We start from the raw sequence: 23,384 nt of genomic DNA, 5'->3' as shown, positions 1-23,384 counted from the left end.
GTGGTTTAGTTGTTTTAGTTATAAGCGACGCAGGGTGTTAAGCTGCAGTACTGCAGTCAAAAGCTCTACTCACAACCTGAGTTCGATCCCGACGGAAGTCGGTTTCAGGTAGCCGGCTCAAGGTTGACTCAGCCTTCCATCCTTCCGAGGTCGGTGAAATGAGTACCCAGCTTGCTGGGGGTAAAGGGAAGATGACTGGGGAAGGCACTGGCAAACCACCCTGCAAACAAAGTCTGCCTTGGAAACGTCAGGATGTGACGTCACCCCATGGGTCAAGAATGACCCAGTGCTTGCACAGGGGACCTTTACCTTACTACCTTATATAGGTGTTGGGAGAGGTGTCATTATCTATTTCCCAAATAAACAAAATAAAGAAATAAACAAACAGGATCTAGGATGTCCGGAATCAGTGTGGTGTAGGGGTTAAGAGCAGTGGTTTGGAGCGGTGGATTCTGATCTGGAGAACCGGGTTTGATTCCCCACTCCTCCACTTGAGCGGTTGAGGCTAATCTGGTGAACAGGATTTGTTTCCCTCACTCTTACACATGAAGCCAGCTGGGTGTCCTTGGGCTAGTCACACTCTCTCAGCCCCACCTACCTCACAGGGTGTCTGTTGTGGGGAGGGGAAGGTGACTGTAAGCCGGTTTGATTCTTCCTTAAGTGGTAGAGAAAACAGAGTTACCTGTAACTGGTGTTCATTGAAGTCTTCGTGCAGACACACATATGGGACTGCGCAGGCGCAGGCCAGCCTGTCGGCGGAAGATTTTTCTAGCCTCCTAGTAACAGAGGGGGTGCCCCTTCCCTCTTGGGTGAGCGTGGCGGTTCCTTCCCGCCCAAACCACCACGTGACCCGATGGGAGGGGCGCCCCCTCATCCCTCAGTTCTTGTGCGCCGCCGTGTACTCCTAAAGTGAAAGAAAAAACAATAGTGAGCCACAGCGGGGATGGAGGGAGGGATGTGTGTCTGCACGAAGACTTCAATGAACACCAGTTACAGGTAACTCTGTTTTCATTGTCAGTCTTCAGTGCAGCCCCACATATGGGATTTTAGCGAGCTACTCACGATACTGGAGGTGGGAGGTGCACTATTGGAATAGTGACTGCAGCACTGCCTTTCCAACATCTGCCTCTCTTCTCGCTTGCAGGTCCAGTGCATAGTGGCGGACGAACGTATCAGCATCCGACCATGTTGCTGCTTTGCAGATGTCTAAGAGGGGGACTCTCCTGTGGAAAGCAGCTGATGCACCTGTGGCCCTTGTGGAGTGTGCTCTAACGACCAGTGGACATTCAGCACCCGAAGCTTCATACGCCGAATGGATAGCAGCCACGACCCACCTAGATAATGTCTGGGAAGAAGCAGCTTTTCCCTTTTTAGGACCCGCATAACAGATAAACAGTGACTTATCTATTCTGAAATGCTTAGTTCTCTCCAAATAATAAAGAAGAGCCCTCTTAACATCTAACGTATGCAAGGTTTTTTCCGCAACTGATGAGGGATTAGGAAAAAACACAGGTAAGGTAACTGGTTGTGCCAAATGAAACTTGGAAACCACCTTAGGCAAAAACTCCAAACTGGGGTGAAGGACGACCCTCTCCTGGAAAACCTTCAGGAAGGGTGGGTCTGACCTCAAAGCAGCCAATTCACTTACACGTCTGGTTGATGTAACTGCCACTAGGAAGGCCACTTTCCTAGATAAGAGGGAAATAGGACACCTACTCATAGGTTCAAAGGGGGGTCTTGTCATTCTAACGAGAACCAACTGGAGGGACCACTGGGGAACTAAAACTGGAACCGGGGGAAAAACATGTAACAAGCCCTTCATAAACCTTTTTGATAAGGGGTGAGAAAAAACAGTAGAACCTTCGATAGGGTCATGGTAAGCGGATATCGCGGCCAGAAACACCTTCACCGAAGATACCGCTAAACCTTTATGTGCTAACATAAGCAAAAATTCAATAATTAATGTCAAAGGGCAGTGAAAGGGTAGAGCGCCTCTTTCTAACATCCAGTGCCCCAATCAGCCATGCTGTTAGGTGAAGTCTGGGTATGTCTGGATGCTGTATACCCTCCCACACCAGAAGATCCGGGACCTACGGGAGGGGAATGACATTGGGACCGGCCAGTCTGACTAGTTGCGGGTACCAGATTTGTCTGGGCCAACTGGGGGCAATAAGAACACAACGGGTGTTGTCTGTCACAAACTTGTTCAACACCCTGGGTAATAGCGGGAAGGGGGGGAAGGCATAAAAGAACCGGTGGGACCAGCTGATCTGGAATGCATCTCCTAGGGAGGTATCGTCGTTCCCTGCTAGAGAACTGAAAAGAGTTGCCTTTGTAGATTCCCGGGTCGCGAACAGGTCCACCTCTGGGAATCCCCACCTTGCGAATACTGGCACAAGGTATTTGTCCTGGATAGACCATTCGTGATTGGTCACATAGTCCCTGCTGAGACTGTCCGCCCACGTATTTGCTACCCCTGCGATATGGATCGCCCTGATGGTGACTCCCATAGAAATGGCCACATCCCACACTCTGATGGCTTCTTCGCAAAGGGATCTGGAACCAGTGCCCCCTTGCTTGTTGATGTAAAAGACGGTACCCATACTGTCCGACTGGAGGAGCACTCTGCGACCGTAGATCACATCTGAAAAAGAGGTAAGGGCCAGACGCACAGTGACCAATTCTAACATGTCCACAACCCCTGAACAGCATGACCTTCGCAATGGGCCCCCCACCCCTGTAGGGAAGCATCAGTGTTTAGGGTCATTTCATGAGACCAGTATCCAAAGGGAATACCACTGAACAGGTGATCATCAACTAACCACCAATCCAGAGACTTAAGTATAACCCGGGGAACCGAAAAATGGTGGAAAGGGGCATGCAGCATGGGTCGGAACACACTGAGAAACCACAACTGCAGTGGTCTCATATGGAGTCTAGCATTCAGGACCACAGCGGTAGTAGAGGCCATTAGCCCTAGTAACCTCTGGATAGACCTGACGGTCCGCCAACGCACCCTTTGGAAGGAACGAACCAGTTTCTTGATAGAGGTAGCCCTCTCTACTGGGAGGAGGCCCAGGGCTCGGCGGGAGTCCAAGAGCCCCCCAATGAAAGAGACTCTCTGGGTAGGGATGAGGCGGGACTTTTTCCAATTTATGGCAAGGCCCAACCTGAAACAGGTGGATAAGACCAATGCGACCTGACGTTCTAGGACGTCGGGAGACCCAGCTACGATCAGCCAATCGTCTAGATAGGGAAAAATAGTACAACCCAGCGTCCTAAGATGAGCCATCACCACTGCTATAGTCTTAGTGAAGACTCGGGGAGCAGTGGCCAACCCGAAAGGGAGGGCAGTGTATTCGTAAATATTGGGCCCTTTTCTGAATCTCAGCTACTTTCTGTGGCTAGGATGGATGGAAATATGGAAATAAGCGTCTCTTAAGTCCATCACCACAAACCACGCCTCTCGGGCTAACAATTCCATAACATTTGGAAGCGACACCATTCGGAAACGTGAAACAAAGAGGAATTTATTCAAATCTCTGAGATCCAAAATAGGCCTGCGGCCTCCATCCTTTTTATCTATAAGAAAAAACCTAGAGTAAAAACCCCACTCTTGGGAAGAGGGGGAAACACATTGAACCGCTCCTTTGGCGAGCAACTCCTCTAACTGAGAGGCAACTTCTGCCATTGGGTTATCACTGGCAGAAGGAGGTCGCAATGGGGGCAAACTTCTAAACTCCAACATGTAACCCAACATAACAATTTGGAGGACCCACTCATCTTGGCAAATAGCCTGCCACTGAGGTAGGTACTTATGTAATCTGTCCAGGAAAAATAGGTCTTCTTCCTGGACATGTGAGAGTCAGAACCTGCGTCCTTGGTGGTGCATATCCTTCTGAGGGGGAGGTGCAGAGGCAGCTCGGCTTTTATTGCCTCCGAAAGAGTTGGGTCTCCTCCCACTCCCTCGGGGTTGGTACTGCTGCCGAGGATACAGTTGCTGCTGTTGCTGTTGCTGCTGTGGAGGCCTGTAGTACGATGGGTAGTAATTCTGCCTCCTCTGAGGTTGGAAGCGATCCCTGGTAGTAGTCGAAGCAGGGAGGACTCCATATGATCTGGCCGTCTGCCGGTCTGTCTTCTTTTCTTTCAGGAAATCATTGGTAGATGAAGAAAAAAAAATCTCACCCTCGAAGGGCAAATCCTCAACTCTAGCCCTGGTGTCAATCGGGAGAGCAGTGTTCCTGAGCCATGAATGTCTTCGAATCGTGATGGCTGACGCTAACGTACGTGTCGAAGTGTCAGCAGCATGCTTTCCCGCTGCAATTTCCTGTAGCGAGACCCGCATGGCTTCGGCCTGTACTTGCTGAATGGCTTTCCTGGGCTCTTCTGGAATATCATCCAGATGCAAAGATATCTTTTCCCACATGAACAACTGGTAGCCACCCAGGATGGTCTGGAAATTGGCTATCCGAAAATTAAGTGCTGCTGAGGAGTACACTTTCCTCCCCAAAGTATCAAGTCGTTTACTTTCTTTATCAGAGGGCGAGGCTTGGTGGCCGATTTTATGCTTCGCCTGCATCTCCTCGGTAACAATGGAAGATGGAGGAGGATGGTTAGATAAAAATGAGCATGAATCAGGCTTCACTCTGTAGGAGTTATCCACCCTTCTAGTAGTAGGAGGGGCAGATGCAGGTTTAGAAAAGATGGGGGCTTGGATATCTTGAAGGCCCTCTAATACAGGAAAAAGTACCATATCCACAGATCCAGCATGGAGTCTACTTAGGATTTTATCCTTTGGCTTGTTATCCACAGCGGTTACATCAAGGTCCAGGGCTGCAGCAATCCTTAACATTTGGTTTGCCCTAATTCTAGAATCTTCAGTAAGAGGGACATTATCCTGGTCACCAGACATATCATCTGGGGATAAATCAAGAGTGGCATCAGATGCTGTATTCATAGCCGAGGTTCCCTCCATAGGATCGTATGGATCTAAAGGAGCAACATACTGCTGGAACTCAGGTGTAAGGATTGGAGGGTCCAGGTGGGCTGGCAGTGCCCGTTGGACAGGCTGACCACAAATATCCAGGTTTCTGGTCCTGCAGAACTCAATCCAACTGGGGATGTCAGCAGGAGAGATAAGCATTTGTTGTGGCTGCTGGTAACACTGCCAGTGCAGGTTAGGCGCAGGAGAGACTGAACGGGATTCAAAACCCTCAGGGGAGGGATAAATTAAATCCTGACCAAAAATAGAATGAGCAGGTGACCCCACTGACGGGGTTTTAGGAGGAGAGGGAGTAATAGCCCATGTCACCTTAGCAGCAGTGCTTTTCTTTTTCTTATCAGATTTATCCTTATGTTTCAGCCTCTTAGGGGAGGAAGGCTCTAGCGGAGCAGAAGAGCTCTTTCTCTTTCCCACAGACGACGAGCCCGCGGTAGGGGGCCTCTGGTCTGCAGCCGTCAGGCGTGAGCTCGAGCCCGAGGGCGGAGGGACTGCAAAAGCTGGAACCGAGCCAGGGGGCGGAGCGCCGGTCGGGACCGAGGCAACTGCAGGCGTCGACCTAGCTGAGCAGGGGAGTGTACTTTGAACCGAGGAGCCCTCCGGTTCGACAGTCAGGGCCTGAACGACTGCCCCTGTAGCGGGCGCAGCGCTTTTTGTTGGGGCCGAGGCTGCGCTCTTCGCAGAATGGACAGACGCTGCCCCCGATAAATCAGCTGATGGTCGGGCCGGGGTGGAGCGCACAGAAGCGGTTTGCTTGCCGTTGCCTCCAAAGACTTTTCCCATAGGGCAGCCTTAAGCCGAAACGCCCTGTCCTTCCTGGCTGCGCTGGTAAACTTCTTGCAGACGGTGCAAGTCTGCACAGAATGCCCCTCCCCCAGACAAAGAAGGCACAGCTCGTGCTCATCAGAGCAGGGCATTTTTAAGCCACAAGAGGAACACTTTTTAAACGGCGGCTTAGCTGCCATGGCGGCACTAAGAAGCAATGAAGTCTAGGCCAGATGGACTGCCTCAGACTGGGTAAGTATCTGACGAAAACTCACGAAAAGCAGGAGGTTTATTGAACACTTCTACACCACACGGCGGCGAAAAAGGAACTGAGGGAGGAGGGGGCGCCCCTCCCATCGGGTCACGTGGTGGTTTGGGCGGGAAGGAACCACCACGCTCACCCAAGAGGGGAGGGGCACCCCCTCTGTTACTAGGAGGCTAGAAAAATCTTCCACCGACAGGCTGGCCTGCGCCTGCGCAGTCCCATATGTGGGGCTGCACTGAAGACTGACAATGAAAGTTGGCATATAAAAACCAACTCTTCTTCTTCTAAAAGATTCTGCTCTAGAGGTCTGATTGATTTTAAGATAAATTTTGTGATAATTACAAGGTATTACTTTTATATAGTGCTCACATTTTTTGGACTGGCTATTCTTACAAAGTAGCATTTATATTCTCTGATATTACATGAGAAGTGATTTTTGAACTGTACATTGTGTATGGGTTAGATCCCACAAATTGTTCCATTAGCGGTAGAGCATTCCTCTAGAGAAGGAGCCTTTTCTTCATGCAAAAAGTTCTTCTGCTAGTGGAATAGATCTGTTGGATCCACACTGCTAATATGTCATGTATACATATTTTTCAAAAAAAAAATATTCAAAAAAATTACTAATTACTTATAAGAATTCAGATTTGACCTGATTTTGAAATATGTATTGTATCTGTTCACAAAGCTAGAATTTAAAAAGAGGCAGGCTGACAATTCACATTTTAAAACATAACATGGACTAATCTATGCACTATTTATGTGTGTGTGTGTGTGTGTGTAAGTGCCGTCAAGTCACTTCCGACTCATGGCGACCCTATGAATGAAAGTCCTCCAAAATGTCCTAACTTTGACAGCCTTGCTCAGATCTTGCAAATTGAAGGCTGTGGCTTCCTTTATTGAGTCAATCCATCTCTTGTTGGGTCTTCCTCTTTTCCTGCTGCCCTCAACTTTTCCTAGCATGACTGTCTTTTCCAGGACTCTGGAAAAATGCACTATTTATACCTACATGAAAGTCTTTGTGAAGGAAATTTTTCAGATATGCACATGAACATACTTCTATCTTTAAAAAGTGTTAATTCTACATTCAGAAGAACCATCATCCAGCAATTCTATTCTCAGGATTTTCCTGCACACAAAATGGAGACTCCATTCCCTCTGCCGCCTTTTTGCTTGTTTGCCACACTGACTTTTGATTCTCTCCACATACACTCATATTTGTGTGTGTGAACCTCACTGTTTAAAGCAGGAAAACAAGAAGAAAAACTCTTTGTGATTTGTTGCCTAGCAATCCTCCCTTCCACTGCTATCTAAGCCTCCTTCTGCCATGGCTGCTGCTGCCCTAGCTGGAGTTTTACAAAGCCGGACCCCCCAGGGTATATGCCAAGGCAAAGACCGCAGATGACCACTTCTGCCAGAGGAGGCTTGAACACAGCAAACCAGCTGGCTGACTGAGCAAGCGGGCACAACGGATCAGCTCTGGAAAAGGAAGCCACGTTATGTCTGCTTTTTCTTCCAGGTAGTCAAACAGTTCCCATTGCCCTCCCCTCTGTGACAATAAGCAGCAACCATATGTTTTGTTTTCACTGTTGCTGCTAGCTGTAAAGATTGGCTGCGGTGGCTGGAGGACGCCAATGCCCCAGACACCTACTGCTGCTGGCTATGGGAATCTCATATTTCAGCCTGGGGGTGGGGGGGAGAGAAGAGCCACTTTTGCCTGTAACGCTAGCAACGGCCTTATAAGTGAGCACAAAAGGATGAGGAGAGACTGGCTTCATCCTCCCGGGGACTCCACAGTCTTGCCTCTGGCAGAATACAGTTTGCATGGGTGGGAGTAACTGCTGTTGATACACGCCAATATCAGAGGAGGACAAAATCTGCAGGCTGAATCACTGTCTGCTTTTCTCACTAGCCTTATACAGAGGAAAGGATTCCCACTCCTGTGTGTGGGGGGGGGGAACACAGCTCTTCTCTTTGAGGTTAAAGGCACAAATTCACAACCAATTTGTTAAAAATACAGAGAGTGTTTTATTAATTTTAAAACTACTTCTATATTATAAATAAAAACTGTAAGCTCCGCTATTTTCACTCCAAAGGAACAGTCTTGACCGTTGTCAGTGTACTAACTACTGAAAGAAATATAATCTTGTCACAATAACAAGGTTTCTCTCAGTAGCTTCTGCTGATTTTTCACTTGGAAACAGTGTTAAAGAAATCAGCAAAAGAGAGGGGGAAACCAAGATCAGTTTTTAAAGAACAAGACTTAATTATATGCTTGAATTTTACATTCCTACAATGTCAGTTGATTTGATTTTACAGCACAGAGAATCTAAATTGTTCAATGTGGGAGCTGAGGATAAATTGCATCTGGTGCTTAATTTAGAGACTGTTTTAAAATTGAAACAAGTACTGATATATCAGTTGTTATAAAAATTGTACTAGCTTCATTCAGAATGTTAATACTAACTTCAATCACCATGTTTTGTCTATGTATCTTTGGGAAGCAGCTACATTTACTTTACTAAAAGGTTTCCTCTTGTCTTGTTGATTTTTATCAGCATTCTATACAATATTGGACACTATTATGCAAATGTACTTAATGTGTATAAAACATGTGAATTTGCCTTATAAACGATTTTATGCTGCTGATTTATGGCTGTTCTGTTGACTTACTGTGTTATTCCGCTTTATTGTTATTTATTGTATAAATTTTGCTGCAAACTATCTGGGGATTTTGTAGTGGGCAGAAGGGGGATTTAAATATTTTAATTAAAAATGGAAGAAACAAAGGGAAGGTTTTGAGAGATAGGATGCAAATTGCTGAATTTAAGAGAGCTCTTAATCACAGTTGGCCATTTCTTAAGCTAAGGTCAGGAGCAAGCATCTACATTTCAGAACTACATATTTGTGCAATTCTGTGATTATTTTCTAGGATTTTAACACAGTGGAGGTGTCATTTAAATGGAAAAAGTGATTTAAAGGGGAAAAGTCATCTTAGCCATTTCCCTCTCACTCCAATTTCCTGCTATAAACTGCCACCCCAAAGATGCTTTTATTCTTCCTGGGGAAATCTTATAGCATTTGGGGGAGACAACAGCTTAGCAGCAGAGCATCTGCTTTGCATGTAGAAGGTCCCAGGCTCAATCTCTGGCATCACCGCTTAAAATAATCAAGTGGGTAATTGATTTGAAAGAGCCACTGCCAGTCAGAGTAGACCATACTGACCTTGATAGACCAATGGTCTGATTCACCATAAGGCAGCTTCGTACGGTTACGCTGGTAGACAGCATGAGGTGAAGAGGTTTATTACTTACTTAAAACATTTTTAGGCCACCTTTCCACTCAGCTTAAGTCCCCAAGGTTGTGAACAATCAAAAACAGATACACACACAAATATATATAATGGCACCCACTGCAAACTGTAAATGGCACCCACTGCAGACATTCCAGTTCTGAACACTCCTTTGCATAAAAACCTCCCTGAAAAGAGCAAACTAGCATATCAGAGAGTTTTTCACGTAGGCAAACATGTAATTCAATTTGCTGCCGTCCAGTCTACCACCTCAGCATTTTATCACCTCATTCCCACCTCATTCTCTTGCACATGTACATCTGGCCTTTCATGCAGACTCGTGAGAGGGATACAGAGACCCTCAATTTCAAAAGATTCTTACATCTCACACAATCTGCATCCAGAATCTATACTTTAGCATACATAACAGAGCAACAGCATGGTGTAGTGGTTAGTCTCCCTCTAAGATCTGAGCGACCCAGGCTCAAATATACCACAGAAGCTTGCTGGATTACCTTGGGCCAGTCACTCACTTTCACCTTAACTTACCTGACAGAGTGGTTGTTATGAGGACAAAATGGAAGAGGGGAGAGCAATGTTGGAAGCCATTTTGAGTCCCCCATTTGGGAGAAAAGTGGGGTACAAATAACAGTGGCACAAAATCCTATGCCTCCTCAAAGAAGCTAATGGTTTGCTGCAAACAGCTGTTTAGCTAAGTTTCTAAGGCAGTAACATTACCTTTTCATTTTTTGCATCTGTATCCAGTTCTGCTATTTTTGCCCATTTCTGCCAGAAGTTGGGATCATCTAATGAAATGTCAGTGCGGTTCCCAGAAGCAACAAAGCTAGCCTGGGAGTGAAATGAAAGTTAGTAGAGGTACACCTCACCCAACAGTAGTAGCTGTACATTCCTTATGCAGAGCCACAATGCCATGTCTGCACTGAGAGAAATAACACCAAATTGCAGCTGTAAAACTGTTAAGTAAAAATACAGCTTGACCTGCAAGTGACTTTCGACTCTATAAGGCACAGAACCAAGTACATCAAGCCCCAGGATTATAATACCCTATTTAGATCCTAGCAGACACCAGAAGGAGCTCAAAACAGGTTTTCTTGAGTAATTATACTATGCTGGGCATTACATTTAGCCACTCTGACACACGGTTTAGAAAGGATTTGCTGACAAGCTGGGATTTTTTCAAATATGGACATATTAAAATTGGGAACAATGGGGGCAAGTGACTTAGAAGGTAGGTAAGAGCAGAACCTCAGTTCCTCCTCCCCGGAAACTCTACTGGAGTTATTATTCCCCAGTGCTTGCAAAGTGGTTCTTTGTAAAGGAAGAGTCCTTGCACAGAGATCTCACATGAATAAGAAAGGCAAGGAGCATGGCTGGAGCTGAGCGTCAAGGAAATGGACATCCTTGCTAGATAGCAACAATCCATAAGAGTGTTCCATCTAGGCTAATGGTCCTCCCCTTCTTTGTAACAGGTCCTCACTGCAAAATCACAATTATGATTTATATCAATGTTATTCTTCTAACTCCACTGGACTTCTTCAGCAGACATCACTGGTATCACAGAAAAGATGGGACTGTACATGCTTAAGGGATTCTAACCGAGGACTCAATGGGGTGTGAAGGCAGAAGAGGCTTAACTTTTACAAAAAGGAATCCTTGCCAGAATCAGAGAGAGGCTTAGAAAAACAACTAGGGAAAGCTACAGCTGGAAACTTTCAGGAAACTACTCTGCTCATCATCCCTCATCCCACACACTACTGATGAGTAAATAGTACTTCTCACTGTGTGGGCCTACCTGGTTTCCTGCCCAGTGAGCACAAACTAACCTTGGCAAATGTAGAGCCCTTCCCCTCAGTCTGAATAGTGATTGTCTGGGTTCTCCGTTGCAGGATTTGATCAATATCTTCCTCACAGAATTTGGAGCCTTCATCTTCCTCATCCATTAGTGCCCCATAAGCTCCCTTTCGCAACAAATCTTCAACCTCCATCTTAGAGAGCTGCTGAACCTGCCAGAGACAAGAGAGTGATCCCTCAGATTCACTTTAGGACAGGACCAAAAACAAACAAACGGGAATTCTGGCAACTTCTACAAGCAGGTAACCAAGGAAATTTTGAAGCAGAACAAAACGTAACCACAGGTCACGAGCTCCTTGGCTCCCATACCCCATTGTTGCTGCCTTTACGGTTGATGTCCTGTAGCACTGCTTTGTCCAAACCTAGCTTCAAGCTGGCTTTGTCAAACATCTCACGCTCGTAGGAATTCCTAGTGATAAGGCGATAGACCTTCACTGCCTTGCTTTGCCCTATTCGGTGACAGCGAGCCTGAGCCTGTAAGAGAAAGAAAGCACCAATATAACTTGAAACAGAGCTGGCAGAAGAAGGGGGGATTGTGCTTCCTCCAAGGAGAGAGCTCCCCTTCTTACACCACTGCCGAATCCTAAAAGCCCCCCTCCCCTCAAGGATTCACTACAACTGAAATCAGCTAAGGAAGAGCTATACATCACTGCAGGCTTCTAATATAAAAGACTGAGATAAAAGATGCCAAATATGAAAATACTTTAGAGTTTATTTCTACCAAAGAACACAATGAAAAGAAGAAGTGAATTTACAGATGAAGCTGGAGTAGTTAATAATAATGATGGAGAAAGTGTGTGTTTGCTTATAGATGCCCCTTTTCAAGCGCAGGAACACTGTTGCCTTCCGAGATGCTGGATGCACACCTTCCAATTATATTTCATATATCCTGCCCTCTCCAAAACAGCACTATCTGTCAGCACTGGCTAGCCCCTTCATCCCTGTGGTCTAATTCCAAGGCTTTCTGGTGGTCAATACCTGCAGGTCGTTTTGGGGATTCCAATCCGAGTCAAAGATGATGCAGGTGTCAGCAGCAGTGAGATTGATGCCCAGGCCCCCTGCCCTCGTGCAGAGCAAGAAGACAAAGCGGTCTGAATCTGGCTTGCAGAAGCGATCAATGGCAGCCTGGCGTAAATTCCCACGCACTCGTCCGTCAATGCGCTCATACGTGTATCTGCATAAAGAAGTGGACATGGGTTGCTTTGGGAACAGCAGGAAGGAACACCACCACCAGAGATAAGGACCTTCTGCTTCCAGTTGTGGTAGAGGAAAAAGCAAATGTTAGGATAATACGTTAGATACTCACAAAGCAATCCTAAGTAGAGTCACACTCTGCTAAAGCCAATGAAGTATGCGGGCTCAGAATGGTGTAACTGCTTAGGGTCTCACTTAGTCAACCTTACACTAGGAGACAACTGAGAGGTGATATGATAACCATCTTCAAGTACTATCATATAGAGGATGGTGCCGAGTACTTTTCTGTTGGCCCAGGTCAGACCAGAACCAACAGGTTGAAATCAAATCAAAAGTTTTTGGCTGAACATTATATGAAGAACTTTCTGACAGAGCAGTTCCTCAGTGGAACAGGCTTCCTCAGGAGGTGGTGGGCTCGCCTTCTTTGGAGGTTTTTAAGAAGAGGCTAGATGGCCATCTGTCAGCAATGCTGACTCTGTGAGCTTAGGCAGATCATTAGAGGGGGGGCAGGAAGTGTTGCATTAGTGGCTCTTGTGGCCCTTTCTTATATGCCCAAGGTAATGCCGATCGCCACTCTGGGGTCAGGAAGCAATTTTCCTCCAGGTCAGATTGGCCAGGGATCCTGGCGGATTTTTCCCCATCTTCTGGGCATGGAGTAGGGGTCACTGGGTGTGTGGGGGGAAGAGGTAGTTGTGAATTTCCTGCACTGTGCAGGGGGTTGGACTAGATGACCCTGGTGGTCCTTCCAACTCTATGATTCTAGGATAGCAGTGAGCAGCAGTAGGCATAAGGTGCCCAGGTGGCCATCCCATTTAAAATCTCAGATCTGTCATGAACTCACTGCTTAATGAGATAGCATGCTTGTGTGCAAGCCTCATGAATAGGGTGGTTGTAAAGACAGAGATAGAGTATAAAAACCTTTTGAGCAAGTTCCAAAAAGCATAATACTTCAAAGACTTGCACAGGAATTATGAGATGCCCTAATACCAAGAAATGCTCCAAGTACTCCAAGAAAGCACACCTTGATGGTCCTATAAGGGGTCAGCAACAGTGGCTCCACACAAGTCAGTCCCCTACAGATCTCTTCTGCCTTAGCTCCCCACTTTTATTAAGAACCATGAATGGTGATATAAACTTTGCAAAATGGCTAAGAGCGGGCACCATTTCCAACAACACGTTCCAGAAGAATTAGCACAAAACAGCAATCCTTTGTTTTGTTTTTCTAATAAACAGGGTGTGTAAAAAGAGAACTTGCACAGAGGGCAAGGAGGAAACGGTGTATACGGCAAAGCAAAAACTGTATTTATGTATGATACCCACACACACAAACAAAGCCCAGAGGATAAGAAAACAGGCTGTCAGCTAAGCATGCTCTGGAAAGATGACATTTGGATGATGCTCTCTGTGGTGAAAACTCCCTGGGCTGTACTGACCGCCTCTGGATGAGATAATCCTCCAGGATATCAAGACAGCGCACCATCTGGGAGAAGATCAGCACCTTGTGCCCGCCTGCGATCAGCTTTGGTAGCAGCTTATCAATCAGCACCAGCTTGCCTGCTGCCTGGATCATTGCCTGCAACTGGAAGTCAAGAGCGTCTGGGCTGTGTGTTTTACGAAAATCTTCTAGAATCTTCTCCTCTGCCCCTGGACCACAGTAGATAAGAAGAGAAAAACAAATCAACGGGAGCCCAATGTGTGTAATACACAGGAAGAAGGGCAGGAGACAGTTCCCGAGTCCTTTGACGCACACACATACCCATATCCATTCCAGCTCTAAGTCATATACACTTGGCCCTACTGGCAATCATAATTCTGTAGCCATGTTGGTCTTTTGCAACAAGTAGAATTCTTATGGCACCCTAACAAAATCTATTCCACAAAAGTTAGAATAAAAATGGTTTCGTTGTTAAGGGTGCCTCAAAACTCTTGTTTGTTTTTTTCTGCACCAACCTTTGTCCTTAATAATGTGTTGGATCACTAACTCTAAGCACTTCACAAGGCAGCTCATTTGTGCAAAAGGAGCAGCTGCCCCATCCCAAGGAAGACTCCGCTTCTCCACTGAAAGAAAGATAAAGAAATCCCTGCACTAACGGTGCATTCCTAAGGAGAGTTACTCCAGTTTAAGCCCATTGAAATGAATGGGCTTAGACTGGAGTAACTCTCTTTAGGAATGCACCGTTAGTCCCACCTCACTAAATAATTGACGCAGAAGCAACAGCATGGGCCACCGCTTCTCCCACCACGAGGCCAAAGGTGTTGCAGTGACCAGTTTCCAGCCCTCCCCCTTACCATTGATGAGGTAGGGGTGGTTGCAGCACTTGCGCAGCTCCATCATGGTATTGATGAGGTTGGGCATGTTGTGCTGATTAGCACCCTTGGACAGGAAGGTGAAATTCTTCTCCAGGATAGCCCGGTAATATTTCTTCTGGATGTTGGTCAGCTCTACCTCAATGATGGTCTCTTGCTTGGGCGCCAGATTCTTCTCCACATCATCCTTCAGACGTCGCAGCATCATGGGTTTCAGGAGGGACTGGAGTTTCTTAACCTGTTAGGATGAGAAGAAAGAGTGCCTATGACATTCCTTATGCTCTCAATAAGCAGAGGCAAGGGCATCACATAGAAACGTTCTCAGTGATGCCAGGGGCATGTTGGCGAAATAAAGGACTTATTTGAACCCCCGACCTGCAAATTGTAGGGACACAATCATTTTACTGATTCCTCCTTCTGTCAATGTCAGGCAGGAAAAACTATGTGCAAGTGAGCATAGTGCAAACATGCAAAGATACTTGTGGCTAGAAATGCAATTTGCATGTGTAGAAGGTGAGTAAGCATCAGGTGTGCACTTTGGACATGAAAATATGTATATTGCTTATAGGTCTTGTGTAGGTAGAGATGAGACGCAATAAAATAGCATAAAATATACCTAAGAATCACGTACTAAAGATTTGCTGGATAGTTAAGTGCATCATGTAAATTGATACATACTGATGCAGGCTGCAGCTCTTTTACATGAGGGATGAAAAGATACATCTAAAGGAGTCCTGTGAGTATGTATATAAATACGTTTGTGCACAGGTGTACTCTGATGGGGCATGCTCTATTTAAGAACATGTTATTTATTATTTACTTCATTTATAGCCTGCCTTCCTTGCAGAGACTCAAGACAGATTGCACACAATAAAACATACAATAAACAATGTAATAGGACTATAAATACAAAAATTAGAAACAATTCAAAAACAAGTATCTGCCATATATCATAAACAATGCAAAAAAATTGAATTACTAAAGAAGAAACCAATGCACTAAGCAAGATAATACATACAATAAACAGGGCAATAGATAGACTACAACCCTTTGTAAAAGCACCTTCTTGAACCATTCCATTATACTGTGAGCCCATTGCATTATACTGTAAGCTTTTTATAAAAATGCCCTCCTGAACACTTCTGTTTTTTATAGTATGTGGAATGACAAGAGCGTGAGATCTGCGTCTGTGGTCTGAACAATGACGGAATATGAAAATGCAATATGAATGTGCAACAAGAGGTAAAGTCTTCAAAATTAGGCAATAGACATGCCCCTCGCACCATCATCTCCAGAGCACAATCATTTTCAAGTAATTCCTGCTACTCTTCCTTACAAAAAGGACCTTGAGTCTTTGATGGGGTTGGTGTAGACTTTGGGGGGGATAATTTTGCTATGGAGTTTAATTGGCTATTAATTCTTGTTTTTATGGCCCTTGGCCTACAACAACCTGAAATGTGATTCCTCTTTGCGTGTCAACAAATTTACCATATGCCAGCATGAGAAGGTCTTCTTAACACACCATGCACATTTTATAACATCTGGTCTGATGAAGGGTTCTGGGTAACTGAAAAGCTTGCACACTTATATCTCATTGGGTTGGTCCTAATAAAGGTATTGGCTTAGACAGAACATAGATCATGTTCTTGGCTTTTTGAATTTTACTTTTGGACCAACACTGCTGTAAACCACTCACTTGCTTTAAGATAGTTTTGCTTGTTCACAGAATACCTATTTTTTATAGGGATGTAATTGCTCAAGCACTTATTACCTCAAAGAGATTATCAACTCCACTCAGCTTGCACTGGCAATGATTTCTAGTACTGAACAAAGCCCCTGTCCTGCTCATTAGCAGAGCATTAATGCTTCAAGATTTATTTACCTGCTCCTCTGTCTTGAGGTCCCCAAACTCTTCCAGGAAGGCAGTCTCAGATGGGAACTGCTGTGGCTCCAGGAAGTTGAGTAGGCTGAAGAGCTCCTCCACAGAGTTCTGCAGGGGCGTCCCAGTCAGTAGCACTTTGTGTTCCTGTCCACCGTGCAAAGAAAAATCAGGACAGTTTGCTCAGGTGATAAGGTGGAATGGGTGCTACTCCCACACTGGTCACCCAGTTGCCCTTATGCATAGGAGTGGGGAAACCAACCCTGTTCTCCAGATTAAAGTCCACCGCTCTTAACCGCTACACCACGCTACCTCTCCAATAGCAGAACTGCAGTGATGGAACCCAAGTGTCACATTTCAAAACTGGAATGGAGAAAAGCTGTGCTGTCTTTGCCTCTAGCAGGTATGTAAAGAAGGCAGCACACAACCAGAAGGCATCTGTAAGAGCATCTTCCCTCTGGTGCCTTTTCAGAGCTGCACAACAATGAGGAACAGCTCTTTATGGAACATCGCAAACCTCAGGGCATGTACTGCGCTACAGCAGGGCATCCTGCATACATTCCAGCCATTCACAAGGATGAGAATCCCACAGAATTCGGAAGAACAGCATGGTCAGAAATTTCTCACCAGATTCATCAGCTTCAGTCCTTCCAGCAACTTGCAGTTTCTATTTTTGAGCCGATGGGCCTCATCAATGATCACACAGCGCCACTGGATTTTCTTCAGCTCAGGACAGTCAGCAAGGATCATCTCAAAGGTAGTGATGACCACGTGGAACTTAAAGAGCCCTTGAAGAGGGCTGCCCTGAGGACAACCAAAGCAAGAGGGCAGGTGTTTATCCTCTAGGGCAACAGTGAGTTCTTAGTTTAATATCTGAGCAAGGTGCCTAGAGTTTACAAGCACCACTCTCAGCTCAGAAATGGACACTGCTGCAATTTCTGTCTCAAGCAGGGAATGCATTGTAGTACTACTAACCAGCTGCTGACTGTTATCCTACTAACAGGAGCACATGAAGATACTCAGCAGCTGCCCAGACCTAGAAGAACTCCATTGTTCACACAGACCCCACTAAATACACCAATAAATGCAGAACAAAGGTGAGGAGGGACCACTAAATACAACTTAAACCAACAGCTGTGACAGGGTGGGAGGATGATCAGCCTTCTTCAAATAATAATAATAATAAGAGTTGGTTTTTATATGCCGACTTTCTCTACCACTTAAGGGAGAATCAAACCGGCTTACAATCACCTTCCCTTCCCCTCCCCACAACAGACACCCTGTGAGGTAGGTGAGGCTGAGAGAGACTTGCCCAAGGTCACCCAGCTGGCTTTGTGTGTAGAAGTGGGGAAACAAATCCAGTTCACCAGATCAGACTCCACAGCTCCAAACCACCGTTCTTAACCACTACACCACGCTGGCTACCATTCTCTGCTTTCTAGGTTCTAGGGTACAGTGAAGTAGTAAATTTAAGCCTGATGTGAGCAGACTATTACTAAGCTAGCTACCGTGTTCACAGAGGCACCCAGGTGTCTGTTTCATGCAAACTGGTGTTCCATCCTACCCATAGGGAGTAGACTCCCAAAGCTTTTGGCAAATGACTGTCTCTGCCTACCCACCCCGAAACATCATGGGCAATTCTGCAAGCCACATTTCCACTGGAAGTTAGCAATCAGAAGCAAGGACTCTGCTACTTATGATCTGAAAGAATCACATACCTGTGAGTCACGGTACACCATTTCATACTGCTGGATCATCTGGCGGCTGATTTGGCTGCCATGGTACACAATGGCATTCATCTCAGTCCATGTGCGGAACTCCCGCTCCCAATTTGTGATGGTTGAAAGTGGAGCAATTATGAGAAATGGACCCCGAAGGCCCATCAGGAAAATCTCAGAGAGGAATGTAATTGACTGAATTGTCTTCCCAAGACCCATTTCATCAGCCAGGATGCAGTTCTTCCTATAGAATGAACACAAGCAGCCATTACAAACCCCAGGAAGCTCACCACTGGACAAGAAGTCCTACATACTATTCCTGGCTCTAACACTGACACAAAACTTCCCCTAGACAAGCCTCTTTACTTATTGGCTCTGCCCCGCCACCTCCTTTGAAACAAATAACTATATTCTAAGGATTCAAGAATATTAACAGCAATAAATCTGGAATCCATATCACTGTCTCAAAATTAGGTCTTCACACTACGGATGCATCCACTGACTCTTTGCCATCCACAACCCACCTGTTGTACCAGTTAAACAGCAGCCAATTCATTCCCTCCAGCTGGTACTCCCGTAACTGGTTGTTGTTTTTATAATCTCGAGACTTCCCCAACTTTTGCCAGGACTCAGAAGCAGGGCGCTCCTAGGAAGGATAACCAGAAAGTACAGTGACCGGTGCAAGGGCTAAAATTCTCTTTAACAAAATGAGTAAAGTATATATGAAAGAAAAACCCATCCACCAAGTCACCCTGCTAGAACATATGTATTGCTCCTCTGGCACAAATGCATCCTCATACACGACCCTACCCTGTAACATTCTGTATACCAACTATTTTGAGAAAAAGGAAAAGGCAGAAAGGGGCAAAACCAGAAGCAAGGCTAATAGGAAAGCAAAAATTTGGAATTCAGACTCTCATTTAAAGAGTATGCGGCTCTACTCATCAAAGCAGTCCCGTAGTTTGGGCTGTATACCCGCATGCACCCTAACCAGAGCTCGCAGCACAACAAATATGAAAGAGTCACCATAAAACCAACCACACAAAATCTGTGACTAGCCAATGATAACATCACATGAATAGCCAAGGCCAGACAGTAGGTACTATATGAAAGATATGGATGAAAGCAGGAAAAGCCCTAGTAACTGAGAAAGTTATTGATCGGAGCTCAGTAACCTCAGCAAAGAAACAAGAAGAAGACCACAGCAGGAGCAGCAGCATGAGAAAGACTGCCAATAATCAGCAGCACCAAATACTATCATCTACTTGAATTGCATCTGTTCAGCACTATCGGCATTTTCCTGAATGAACAATCAGTTCATTCACAAATCATTTCTTACCAAGGGTTTGATCTCTGGTGGGATTTGCAGAGATTCAAACTCTTTGATCTTCCCTGGGTCAACATCTTCTTCCAGTTCCCAAGTGCTTTCCTCATAAGGCAACGAACACCACTTTACCAGGTAGTGAGTCACCTCCTGCAACCCAAGGAAAAAACAACAGATGCACTGAGCAGTCAGAAAAGAAGTGACAAAGAGCAAGTGACAGAAGCCCTTGGAGAATCCTACTGTATGCAAACCAAAAAACACAGTAGAGCTAGCAAGTTTGCTTAAGCAAACTGAAGTCTCAAAAATATATATATTTAAGGGTCCCCGACAGGAAGGGATTGGGGCAGTAGCCTTGCAGCAAAGTTAATGGGAGCTGTGTGCAACAGGATAAACACTAGCCAACACAACATTACAGCTTGCCGTCATGAAAAGCTACTGGAGCAGAGGAGGAGATTTGCTTAAACAAACACAAACCTTAGCTCAAAGGGGCAGAAGGTAGAGCAATCTAGTGCCTGCTGGCTATGGGATTATTGCAAAGAATACCAGACTAGATGGAATTTGCTCTATTCCAGAAAGTTGCATCATAGCTTCATAAGGAAAAATGTATACTCGGGATCATATAACAATTAGTTATGCCTTAATTGTTAAATCCAAGGTATACACTTTTGACCAAAAAATTTATTACACACCAGAGGACTACGGGATCATATAACAATTATATATCCGTTATGACTTAACTGTTAATTGTTAAATCCAAGGTATACACTTTTGACCAAAAAATGTATTACACACCAGAGGACTACGGGGGGTTGTAGTAGAAAACAACGCAGACCATGTGAGACTCTAGTCTACCACCCCAAGCCAGTTGGGCGCATGTGTACCTTCTCCTGTCACCACTTCAACAGGGAGAAGAGGCAGTGAAGAGGTACTTTTCACTGTGAAAAACAGGAATAACGAGGCCCTTACACTAACACCAGAGTGACCCCTCTGCAACAGCATGTTCACACTTTTAATTGTACGGAACTGCTCCAACCTGGGGCTACAACCCTGTTCCGATCATCTAGGGTGGTAATGAATCAGCTTAAAAAGGAAAAATATCACCGAGGAGCTGTATTTATGCATTGATTGACAGGGGAAAGAGAAAATGTGCACATTTGTAGCACTGAAAATATATGTCTGTGCATTTGTGTATCTGGTGGGTATATAAACAAATTAAAGAGATTTCCTGAGCCCTGTGCACATACCCATCCCACGCTTCATATATCCACCTGTAGGTCTTGGTGCCTCATTCACAATACATGCGACAACTACAAGGCAACCACTGCTTCAATGTGCCCTGCAGGAAACTGGAGCTAGTTTCCGACAAACTCTGCATTTTACTTTTGATTTCTGGCACTGGGCTTGCTGAGTCAGCTGGATAAAACGACCAAACTTCTGCAAATAAGCATTTATGACATCCTTGGCAACTCTGAGACGGGTGGTGGCAAAACCTTATACTACTGCATGTCGCTAAGAGGCTCCTTCTGCATCCTACCCTGCGGTCAGACACAAACTTAAAGGACCAAGAAGCTGTGAGCTGCAAATAAAAATCATGCTGAGTATACCATCTACCTCCCCAGTGTCGGCGTCTTTCGTGTGAGCCACCTCTAAGATTCTGTCGACTTCCACATAGTCTGGGTTAAACAGGTCTTCATCCGGCTAAAAGAGCAGGGAATAAAACAGCAGAGACACAGAGATAAAGCTAGACCAGACATGGGGAGGACAAAAGAGCCCCTTCTTCTGCCACTACACGGGGGCCCTGTCAGATTATCATGGCACAAGAAAGCCACACAGCCAGGCAAGCGTTCATCCTCCTACACCAGCCAGCAAGGAAGTGTTAGGTCTCTGTACTGCAACATCCCCTTTTAAAACATATAGGGAGCACACCTGGAACATAGCAAGGGCCGATGGTCCAGCAACATTTGTTCTGCCCACTAACTTACTCGCACATAAGCTATGCTACAGGAAAAAGCTCTCTACCAACTTCTCCCGCAGTATGAACAGCAACAGAGGCTCTGGCAGGGTTCTCTCCTTATGCACCTCAGCTACTGACTCAGGGGTCTATGCATGCAGCAGAATGAAGTGGGTTTTTGAGCCAGCTGAGTTCCGAGGTGGAAGAATGGATAGCACCAGTTCAGACTGAAGACGGGGAATAAATTTTTGAATGCTTCCCTATGCGAAAAAACTCCCCGCAAGTAGAAAAGTACACAGCAAGGGAACAAGCTTAGAACACTTGTGTCTGATGAGTAGGGTTTTTTGTTTGTTTGTTTGTTTGTTTGTTTGGACTTGCAGGATTTTTCAAGTAATGAACAGATAAAATATGCAAACTAAAAAAGGTCCTTGGGATCAGGGCTATGCTGGGGGGGGGTGGTAAGATGGGAAACCATTAGTGGCCAGAATGAGGCACCAGGCTACCAATTTCCTGTCTCCACAATAACATGCCTAATATCCCCATGTAAAGCTGTGGCATCCATCTAAGGAAACAGTATTCTCTGACACAAAAGGATCACATCCCCAAAGCGATGCCACAGATTTGGGAATGTGCAAGATGCCATCACACAAAACCCATATCCCTGCTCTGCATTCTTCATCAAAATGGGTCCCCATTGCCCCTAATCCTTCCCAGGCAATGAATAAACTTATAAATGAAGCTGGGGAAGCAACTCCAAAGCTCTAGGCTGTCAGCAGCCATTTGTCCTTGCCTGTGTTTCCTCTCTTCCTTTGCCTCAGGTGCTAATAGTAATGGAAGACGGTGGAAGTGTGCTTGCTTAACACAGCAGAGCCTTTCTAAAATCCCACGCATTCTGGCATGGAAGGCTACAGCTACCAGAGAGGACTGTCTTGCTTGCTAAGAATGAGTTCCTATCTGCCCAGCTTCCTAGCAAGAAAGCCAATTCTTTCTCTGGTAGCTACAGCCTTCCATGGCAGAACAAGTGGGATTTTAAAAAGGCTCTGCTGGGTTAAGCAAGCACACTTCCATGGCCTTCCCTGCATTGCTAACAGAGAAGCAGCTGCTCATCTAGACAATGGGGAGTAATGTGGCACTTCCCACCAGAAGCATTTCACACTTGCGCCGAGAACCTTTTTCAGACAAAGGGATGAAAATTCCCAGGATTTACAGCCACTGTTAGAAAGCAATTTCAATTTCATAGTGCCCTGATTTACACCCACCAGGGATGCATGAGGAAAAGCCACAGGTAACAAGCCTAGTGACAGAACAATAAATTCTGTCAAATGTCTTTCATATTGAGTGGGACCAATATACAAAGCTCCTGCGCAAGTATGCACGCAGGTATGTAGCTGACGACATCTGATCATCCCCACGATTATCTCTATGGCAGCTGGCCACATTTCCACTTTAGGGTACCTTAGTATTCCTCCCCACCCCCAATGCATGCACATTGCTTGGAAACCTGATGCTTGAAAAGGCCTTGCCAGCTACTGCGGACCTGACAAAGTGATGCACCACGTATTCTGAAAAGGGAAAATGTCAAGACAAGCCTGTCAGCTCCACTGCTCACCTCAGTAAAAATGTGCTTCATCTGTGCCTGCTTGTTGCGGAAGCGCTTTATCTTCTGGGAGATACGCGGATCCTTCTCCAGCTCCTCCATTGTGGCCCATTTACAGTGCAAGTAAGAACTGCAAACAGAGAACACAATTAAGTATATTAAGATATCCCACGTCCCCACCCCAAGAATAAGGAAAAGCAGACCTAGGACATCCCTAACAC

General features: G+C 45.6%; 1 protein-coding gene across 1 annotated transcript in view; it reads right to left on the bottom strand.

Moving 5' to 3' along the window:
* The window catches only part of CHD6 (chromodomain helicase DNA binding protein 6), a 95,626-nt gene that overhangs the window by 25,405 nt on the left and 46,837 nt on the right, over positions 1 to 23,384 (bottom strand). Inside the window, exons 7-19 of the mRNA XM_056845579.1 lie at positions 23,176 to 23,293; positions 21,227 to 21,313; positions 19,631 to 19,765; positions 18,816 to 18,937; positions 18,292 to 18,535; positions 17,201 to 17,377; positions 16,577 to 16,720; positions 14,677 to 14,932; positions 13,821 to 14,031; positions 12,172 to 12,367; positions 11,503 to 11,667; positions 11,166 to 11,345; positions 10,060 to 10,170 (exon numbers count right to left, since the gene is read on the bottom strand). Coding sequence (XP_056701557.1) covers positions 10,060 to 10,170; positions 11,166 to 11,345; positions 11,503 to 11,667; positions 12,172 to 12,367; positions 13,821 to 14,031; positions 14,677 to 14,932; positions 16,577 to 16,720; positions 17,201 to 17,377; positions 18,292 to 18,535; positions 18,816 to 18,937; positions 19,631 to 19,765; positions 21,227 to 21,313; positions 23,176 to 23,293 — 2,146 coding nt within the window. The remainder of the gene's footprint in view (positions 1 to 10,059; positions 10,171 to 11,165; positions 11,346 to 11,502; positions 11,668 to 12,171; positions 12,368 to 13,820; positions 14,032 to 14,676; positions 14,933 to 16,576; positions 16,721 to 17,200; positions 17,378 to 18,291; positions 18,536 to 18,815; positions 18,938 to 19,630; positions 19,766 to 21,226; positions 21,314 to 23,175; positions 23,294 to 23,384) is intronic.

Source organism: Euleptes europaea, chromosome 2, assembly GCF_029931775.1.
Source record: "Euleptes europaea isolate rEulEur1 chromosome 2, rEulEur1.hap1, whole genome shotgun sequence".
In the NCBI taxonomy this organism is placed as follows: domain Eukaryota; kingdom Metazoa; phylum Chordata; class Lepidosauria; order Squamata; family Sphaerodactylidae; genus Euleptes; species Euleptes europaea.
Note: the sequence above shows the minus strand (reverse complement) of the source record. Positions and strands in the feature narration are given on the sequence as shown.